Source organism: Gavialis gangeticus, unplaced genomic scaffold (genome assembly GCF_001723915.1).
Source record: "Gavialis gangeticus isolate Ggan-Ray unplaced genomic scaffold, GavGan_comp1, whole genome shotgun sequence".
Taxonomy (NCBI): domain Eukaryota; kingdom Metazoa; phylum Chordata; order Crocodylia; family Gavialidae; genus Gavialis; species Gavialis gangeticus.
In genome coordinates this window covers 61,914,051-61,923,628 of record NW_017729024.1, presented here as the reverse complement: position 1 = coordinate 61,923,628, position 9,578 = coordinate 61,914,051, and the positions used below count along the sequence as shown (strand labels likewise).

Below are 9,578 nucleotides of genomic sequence, written 5' to 3'. Positions count from 1 at the left end.
GGGGGGGGGGGGGGGGGAGGAGGGAAGTGAGAGCTAAGAGTCCTCCCCAATAAGAGACAAGAGCCAAAATCTGAAAATCATAACCTTTGGGGGGTCTCCAGCTGGATTGCTCATTCACTTAGGTGGACTTGTTAATCAATGAACTGGTTTACTTTTTTTTGTAGACTCCGCAAGAGTCAAAGTGTAATTTAAACCCTGCCAGGAAGAGAAAGAAAAGCATCAAAAAATGAACTATAGGAGCACAGGGTAGGAAGAAACAGAAGGGAAGGCAGAGAGAAAAAAGCTGCAGGTTTCCTGGAAGCTACAGTTTCTAATCCACACATAAGCATCTCACACATCTTTGACTTAGTCAACAGCCCAGAAGGGACCTCCTCCCAGACTGGGCATTTAAGGGGAGTGGAATGAACCCCATCAACCCTGCAGCTGCTCCATTTGATACCAGTTCTAAGATAAAGCCATTCCCTCTAAGTATGTGTGGTTGTTTAGATATGCTCTCACAGAACAGCCCTTTCCCTGAGCACCACATTCATCAGGTGGACCCTTCACCTTGCAAAGCACACGTTACAGACAAAGCCAGGAGAAGCCATACCTCTTTTTTCTCCTGTGAAAGGGACCAGGTCTTCTCGGTCTTTCACATCTTTTGCCTGCTTTTCTAAGTGAGCCATGAGCTCCTCCCTTCTGAAGGGACCAGTTGGTGTCTTTTTTGTCTGATCCCTCTGTCTGAGGCCTGCAGGCAGCAATTCATTCTGGGTACAAAGAGCAAAGAGATGGATGTTAATCATTCAGATTAAAGCTGCCCACTGTTCTGTCATCACCTCTCCACATCTTTCCTGCGCTGCTCTATCCAGGCTCCTTTGTTTGCCTTCTAAATGAGGGTAAAGGAGCTCACTGTAGGACTCGCAAACCCTTATTTCAATGTGTGATGGAGTAGCTTCAGTGCTCTGTCACTTTAAGGGTTGGAGCAGGGGGCCAGCAGGTGGGTGACGATGGTGGCCATTTTAGATCCCAGTAATACGGGCAGAGAGCAAGCAGTTTGGGAAGAGCAGCCATGGAGGCAACATCTGGCTGAGTCACTGCTCCAGGAACACCTTGGAGGTAAGGGTGGGGCTATAGGGAAGGAGGAGGCCCCACGGTCCTGGGCAGGACCTGAAACTGTACCCTGCCGGGGATGGGTGACCTGGTGGGGCTGTTCATGGTGGGACAGCCCCCAAGAAATGCCAGGCCAGTAACCTCCCCAGTAAAAGGCGGGTCAGGGCACTTTAACCCCAGCCTCCATCAGCCAGTGGGCGAGTTAATGGGACTGATGGGCCAGGCACACCAAGTGGGGCTCCTGAGCCTATGGAGGTATTCCAACCCAGGCCCTGGAGACAGGCAGAGTGGTGGGCCAGGCACAGCAAGCAGAATGGCGGGCCAGGCACAGCAAGCAGAGTGGCACCTGAGACTATAGGAGTGTTCGACCCTATGCCCTAGTAGGAGGGCAGAGTATTGAGAGAGGCCTGGAGAGTTTTGGGGGTGTAGCTGTGAGGCCCTGGAGATGAAGAGCTAGCTGAGTAAGCCCAAGTGAGAGAGCAGAGTGTTTGGGGTGTAGTTGTGAGGCCCTTGGGGAGGAGGCAGTTGTTTAAGGCCTGCTGTGTGCTGCCAGACTGGAGGCCAGGTGCTAGGCCTAATAGGTGAAGGCCCAGTGTGTGCACCTGAGTGGAGACTGGGTGCTAGGCCTTGTTACATCAGCAAGGCATGGGACACATAGGGGAGGTCAGAGCATGTATGTATGGCCCATGATACAGCTGGGTATGCAAAGGGTAGCCTTCCGTCTATTAACATCCAGAGAAACTGACAACAAGACATGGCAAGCAAAAGAGGCGGACAGTTTGCTCATGACAAAGGGGGCGGCTCAGTATGGAGACCGGGCTTGAGAGATTGCCCCTTTGACGCTATGCAATTCACATAAATTTATCTTCTCAGCTATTTGCTGGCTCACCTAGCCACTGAACTTGCCACTTGCCAGTGTTCTTGACTGTGCATCAGGGAGTACCCTCTCCCCTCCCTTGTTCCTTTAGTTTATAATTCTCTTTGCCTGCCTTGGGATCATTTAGTCCAGGGGAGAGAAGACCAAGGAATGGAGGGGTATGGGTTACCAGGGACTAAAAAAAAAAAAAAAAATCACAATTTCTCTGATTAAAAATAGCAAATTCTCTGATAAAAACCCCAAAATCTGTGATTAAACTGAAAGCCCCTCCCAGCCTTCCAGCCCTGCTGGTGCCCCTCACTCAGCCCCACAGCTCCTCTGGTCCTGCTGGTGCATCTTACTCCTTCCCCATAGCCCCCTCAGCCCTGCTGATGTCCCTTGGTCCCCACCTGCTGCCCCCTGCCCCCCCGCAGCCAGGGCTACGGGGCCAGGGACCCGGGTCCACAGCCCTCTGCCCCTGTAGTAGGTGGCGGCTGCTGCAGCAGAGCATAGCCCAGCTCTTCCCCCCGCACCTCCCAACTTACCTAGGGGAGCTGCTCTCCAGGTTGCCTGAAGGCTATATGCATATACATGTATATGGCTCTCCCTGCCTGACTGTCCCCCTCCCACTCTCTCCCAGCCCGCTGCAGGATGGAACGCTGCCAGCCTGCAGAGAGCTCTTTGCAGAACTGCAAAATCCACAGGTTTCTCTGATAAAATTACACATCTGCATTTTCCTCCGGTAAAGGGGGAAATCTGCATTTTCCTCCAGTTTCCCATGGGAAATGGAAAACCTGGATCCCTGCTGATCAGTCTTCAGATATCTGAAGAGGGGTTATAAAGTAGATCGTCTGTGTTTGTCTGTGCTCACAGGGGACAGGATAAGGAGCAACTGTTTTAAATTGCAACAAGGAAGATTGAGGTTGGAAAAGCTGTCTAACAAAGCTATCTAAGCACTGGAATAGATTACCTAGCAAGACTATGGAGTTTTCATTCTTGGAAATATTTAAGAAGGGGTTAGATAAAGACTTGGCTGATCTAGTTTAACCAGGGATGATCCTGCCTTGAGCAGGCAGTTGTACCAGACACACTCCTGAGGTCCCTTCCAGTCCTATCATCCTACAATCCTATATTGACTCATTCAGTAGTCCTTTTTTTTTTTTTTTAATCAAACAGTGCAATCCAGATATGGCTCCATTCACTTGTATGTACACTCCTGATGGTAAAGACTCTTCTCTCTGTGTGCACTAGTTATGCCTACACTCTGAGTGTCCTTCATCCTGGAGCTAGGATTAAACTAACTAGCATAGATGCTGGTAGCTGTGTAACCGTAGCAGCACAGGGCTCAGAGTAGGCTCACTCTAACCATATATTCACCCAGCTTCTTGGCACGTTTTGTAGAGCTCCACCCTTCTAGGGTGGCACTGTTTAGTAATACCACAGCTGGTGAGTCTAAAGCTAGCTGGGTTACATCTAAAGCTATCTGAGTTACATCCACATGAGCTGCATTCACTGCAATGTGGCTGTGCCTGTTGAATAGTGTTTTACACTAAGAGCAATCCCAATGAAGGAGGCAGGACTAGGGGCAGTAAGGTACCACTCAGCATGAGGGTACCTTCCTAGAACCCAGACCAAAGCTGCAGCCCTGAGTATGCTGAAGATGGGGCCTGCATTTATCAGAGGCCTATTTTAATCAAAGCTAACTTGGCTTGGAAAACCTGAACATGTGTGTTTTCACACATTGCCACTCACCCATGCCCACCTTCCCTAATTCCATCCATACTCCCCCACACATCTAAATTCTTGCTTGGCTATAAAGCAAGATTTTTTTTTTTTTAAAAATCAAGCCTTGGTGTTTCTCTGCAAGATCTGTTCTGGTTAAAATACTAATTCATCTAGGAAAGATCCACATTGTGTATTATATGGAGGAGGAAAAGACCTGGAGACCACCATGGTCTTTTTTTTTCTTTTATGAGCCTGACAGAGCCCACCCCCTGAAATATTTTATTTGATTTGCAGAATAAAAACGATAGTCCGTCAATGTAGCCACTGTGAGGAGGCAGTCAAAACCCAACGTATCAAAACATTTCAGAAGTTGCTTACTTTTAAGCATCAGATGCGTCATACTGAATTCAATAACGTGACTGCTATGCTTGCCGTTCTGCACATTTGCTTTGTTGGGCCCAAATCTAAAATGTATATATTAAGAAGTCTCAGGAATTGTAGACAAGATGTGGCTTTATCTGACATTTGGCTAATAAAAAGAAAACCATATTTATCAATTGATTCAGTTCACTGAAAACTGAAACCCAAGCAGGTTATTGTAAACATCAGGTTCAAGATTAGCACACCACATTTTAAAAAGCTTCTCCTGCATTCACAGCTAATCTAGTTGCTGATCTTTGATTCCTCAGGCACAAGTCCTTGAGAAATCAATCTAGGACACCTTTGCCATTCACTACTTGTACTATGTCTTCCTTGTACATTCCCTTCACTACCTGTGGACTTCTGTGTAAAAAACAAAAAAAACCCCTCAAGGTTTCAAGATTTGCATCCATTCTCAGGCAGAATAGCAATGATGCCTTTGGAAGTTCAAGAGAAACAGGGGAAGGAGTGGAATGCCTCCAGAACAGCCTGACAGGGAGCAGAGCCTGAACTTGTTTCCTCTGTATCACAACTAAGTGTCTGTACTACTGGGCTATGGTCTTGTTTTCATTAAATCTCTGCATTTCATTTGTATAAAGGGAATCAATTCCATCAGGAGAGATTCAGAAGCTGGTTTTCAGTCTAGTGGTTCAGATGGTTAAGCTGGGTTGTGGGAAACAGGTTTAAATCCTACCTAATTCAGAGTAGGGACTCAAACACATCCCAGGTAAGCACCCACAATACCCATCAGAAACAAGACATTTAAAAAAAAAATTTTTTTTTGACTGAATAAAATTCAACCAACCCCCTCCCCACAAATATTTGACCAGGCCTAGTAGATGGATCCTAAAGCCACTTGCAGATGTTAAAAAAAAGAATTTTAATGGAAGCAGCTGTGCGTTACTTTGACCCAGCTCCACAGCATCTATAGAGATCAGGAACTTCAGTGGGGATTTTTGGTGCTTCTATCTAATAGCTAATTCAATCAGCTATTAGATAAAAGTACCAAAAAAGCCCCACTAAACTGCCCAATCTATATAGATGTTGGGTGAGCTGGGTGCAACTAATGTGCTGCCTCTTCTGGGTATGTGCTGGGCTCAACGTGAGAGCATGTGAAGTTTAAAATAAAATGCTGGTTTTGGGGTTTGTTTTTTAAATCTCTGCAAGCAGACTAAAGGTCTAAAGCAGGGGTGGGCAAAATATGGCCCAGGGGCCAAATACAGCCTGCCAATGGATTTTGTCCGATCTGCAGCAGTTCCCTTGGCCCTGCCTGGCCCAGGTGGGCCCCTGGGCATGCTGTGGGGCTGGGGAGCACAGTGGCCATGCTCACTTCCCTGGAATTGGCAGCTCCTTCTGGCTGCTGTTGCCTGTCTCCCCACTGGACACACCCCTACTGCCCCGGCATCCTGGCCTGCCTGCCCTGTCCCACTGCTGGGGGTGCCAGACAGAGCAGGCAGGTGAAGTCTCCATGGAGACTGGCCCAGGACCCATGCAGGCAGGGTGCGTTTGGTCAGGCAGATGGGATGGAGCTGTAGGCAGGTGGACAGAAGAATCTGGGAGGAAGGTGGGACCGGAATTGGGATTGTGGGGCAGTGACAGTACAGGGCTGGAGCAGAGCCACAATCTGCTGCCCAGATGCTGCTCCCTGCCCACCCCGTCCCATTTACCCAGCTGTGCGCCCTGCTCAAGTAGGTCCCAGCGAGTCTCCATGGAGATCCCAGGATCACTGGCAGTGACAGTGCAGGCTGGGGCCTCCAGCAGAGCCACAATCTGCTCCCCACATCTCAGCAGTGTGCCCCAAGCCCCAGCCCTGCATTGTCACTGTCCAGCGATCCCAGCCCTGCCCACCCACCCTGCTCTGGATGGTGCTCCCTGCCCTGCCAAGCATGAGATAGACCCACTTAGGGAGTTTTGGTGAGCTGTTGAGGGGGTGGGGGAGAAGGGAGTGGCACCAGGGTGTTGACCCTGCCCACAACGGCTCATCAAAACTCCCTCCGTGGGTTTCTGGCCCAAATCATTGCCCATCCCTGGTTTAAACACTCTCTTAATGACCCATTCTATTTTCTCTGGAATAACAAAACTACTTTTCAGCAATAAAAATTCACTCCCTGAACTTTCTTGACCTTGCTGAATAAGCAATATTGCTGCAACTCTCCCCAGCTAGCAGAACAGTTTTTTCCACAGGGACATATAGGTTAAATCCACATTGTTATCAACATAAATGATTATCTCCTATTTCTGTTGCATTAGATCCTAGAAGCCATAACATGGACCATAGGCTATGTAAGTATGAAACAAGAATGTCCCTCCCCTTATATAGGATACAGCAGATGGAAACAGAGAGATAAGCAGGAGAGCACAAAAGACAATGAAACAATGGATCATTCTCTCGGAAACTGTCCAAATTACTCAGAATCACTTATCAGAACTTTCTCCTTGGTTGTTAGACTCATGATAATGCTCATATGGGATAAAATCCTGCATGCAGCAATGGTAACTTCATATCCTTGACAAGGCCTGGGAACTTACCTTGTTCATCCTTTGCTACTGTGGACTCATCATTCCTATAGCCTTTGTATCCTTCCTTCCCCCCCACACCCTCAACTCAACAACCCCTGATATCTTTCTAGCACACAGGCTAGATTTTATAATTTTTACCAAAATAAGCAGGAATGTACTCTGCAAAAAAGCTTCTATGGACCCACCTCCACATAGCACTCACACAACTGCTTAACTAGAAATATGGATTAACTGCAGTACTGAACCAGAGCTACATTCCCTTTAAGATCAATGGTGCTCATTACAGACCTACTAAGCATGAACAAGCATCCTACCTGACCCCAGAAATATGCCTGCCTTCAATCCAGAGTCTAGTCTGGGCTTTGTGTAATGACCTACACAGAACCCACACTGCCCCAGCTGTTGCTTCTGCCTTGCTTGCATTCCTGACAATGCCAAAGGAAGTGAAGCCAGGAGAGGAAGAAAGGGATAAAGAAACCATGACAGGCTGAAGCTACATATGGAAACGGGATTAATGGAACTGCAGAAACATGGGGCCTGCTATGTACCAGCTATACAGAGACAGAAAGCCAGGCCTCTATCTCCTTTGAGGCCAATCAAGCCCAGAAACACCCAGCATCAGCCATAGGGTGACCATAATAAATTCAGGGAAATCTGGGATGTGGTAAGCATGAATGGTGCATGCCCCTGGCAGCTGTGGGGGCATGGCTGCGCTAATGGCGGCAGTAGCGGGACCTTGGCAGCAGGGAGCAGCGAGCTCCCACAGACGCCGCCGACACTGTCGGCAGTGGGGGGGGGGCAGGGGACCGAGCACCAACCATGGGTCTCTGACCACCCTCAGGCACTGCCAGCAGTGTCAGCAGCAGCCAGGGGCAATCATGGACTGCCCGCAGATGCCGCCAGCAGTGCTGGCAGCAGGGTGGTGAGCAGCGACCACCCGCAGGTGCCACCAACAGTGAGTGGCACCTTTTTGCAGGGGTTGTACCACCATGTGCAGGGGGTGCACATTCACCCGTGTGCACCCCCTATGCATCGACCTTGGTGGTAAGGAAATCCAGGATGGGGAGTGGACACATACATGCATACACATACACACAGAACCCTAGCCCCACAGGAGCAGGGGTGGGTAGGACAGCATGGCATGTGCACACACAAATGTGCACACAGCCCGACCCAGCGGCTTCCAGGAGTGGAGGTGGCCAATACAGCATGGCATGCATGCACACCCCACTCCTCCCTGCCCCCTGCACATGCATGTGTGCACATGCATACAAACACAACCCCAACCCCTGCACATGTATGTGCGTGTGCGCACACACTCACACACAAACAGCCCCAACCCTGTGGCTCCCAGAAGCAGTGCTTGCCAGAATAGGACAGTGCAGCGCATGTGCGCACACACAGCCCTGACTTGCAGCTCCCTGCGTGTACCTTGACCACACCTCTACTGTGCAAGTGACTCTACTCACAGCCTAGTGGGGTCTGGACTAGGGAGCAGCCCATTGGCTGGGCTCCCTGGGGAAAATTCAAGCAAAGGTCCCAGTAGACACAAACCTGCCTGCACGTGCCAGGCTCCTGCCTCAGCAGCCACATATATGGGCAGGTTCCCACCGATCCGGGACTTTTGCCTTAATTTTTTCCAACAGCTGGAATGCTAAAGCAATCTTCAAAACCCAGGACTGTCCCCACCAATCTGGGACATATGGTCACCCTAGCCATAGGCCTTCATTTGATGAATCTTTATGCTTCCCACACCTTCATCTTACCCCGTGTCTGCCAGGCTGTTTGCATGGCTCAGCCACAATGGATCTCCATTAAATGAACCTGCAGATGTTTGCCTCCCCTAAGCCCAGTGTGCACATGCTTGCTCTTAGATGTGCTCCAGCATTTATTGACCTCAGAGGAAAGGCCCTACAACAGAATTCATCACTCTCCTGCTGGAAGTCATTCCTATGTCCACCTCATCCCTGCAGTTCCTTTTCAAGTTTAAATCAGCCTCAGGAAGCCTTGACTTAGAGCAACTAGCAAATGGCACCCATGCTTACATGCTGCTGCTGCTAAAGGCCATAAAGTCCTGGCACCTTATTCCTGTGCCAGTGACAGAAAGCAGGTTGTGGGGGGGTGGAGCTGCCTTGTATTGGTGCCCCTGGCATTAACTGTACACTGCAGATATCTCTTGGTTCTGAAATACCATAGCCTAGGGGAGGGCAATTATTTTGCCTGCTTGACAAGTTTTGGTGAGTTGTTGAGGGCTGCCATAGTAGTCCCACCTCTTGATGGGTGCCCTGCCCCCTGATCACCATCATGGGACCGGATGTCCCACCTCTAACCCATGACATTTCCCACTGGAAGTCCCTCCCCTCATCAAGGAAGTACTCCTTTTGGGAGGAAGGGTGTTGCTATCTAGAAACCAAAAAAAATGAAACCCAAATCATATACTGAAAAATAAAACATCTACTATAACTTATTTTAATTTTATTTTAAATTTTTTTTGTCCTGATTAATGTGTTTTTGCATAGTGTATCCAGAGGCAACTGCATAATAGCTCAAAATACAGCCCTACTCTTGTATATTGTGTGTGGGTGGTAAGGGGGTGTATGTGGGAGGATGTGGTTGGGAGTGGGTGTGTGGTGAGGTATGGGCTGTGGGGTAGGAGAGAGACAGAGAGAGACATACAGACACAGAGTCACGGAGAGACACAGGGGGAGACAAAGACAGGGCCAGGCCACCGGCTACATTGTGTGTGGCTCTCACAGACTGCATGTGAGCCTTATGAGATGCAGCCAAGCAGACCCCACACCCAAGCTCTATGCTCCTGTGACCCCAGGGCACTGGCACAGACTCCCTGCTCCCACCTGCCACTGCCACTCCCCTGCCGTTTCCTTACTTTCCTTCCCGCATGCCTGCCCACCACTGCTGCTGTCACTCTCTCTGCCCACCGCTACTTCCTATCGCCCCCTTACCCAAC

The 9,578-nt window shown here is 49.4% G+C and overlaps 1 protein-coding gene across 5 annotated transcripts in view; it reads right to left on the bottom strand.

Moving 5' to 3' along the window:
* TMOD1 (tropomodulin 1) overlaps nt 1–9,578 on the bottom strand; it is a 122,236-nt gene that overhangs the window by 51,006 nt on the left and 61,652 nt on the right. For all 5 annotated transcript variants that reach the window (XM_019517173.1, XM_019517175.1, XM_019517174.1 and 2 more), the window contains exon 3: nt 590–746. In XM_019517173.1, the coding sequence (XP_019372718.1) occupies nt 590–746 (157 nt within the window). The remainder of the gene's footprint in view (nt 1–589; nt 747–9,578) is intronic.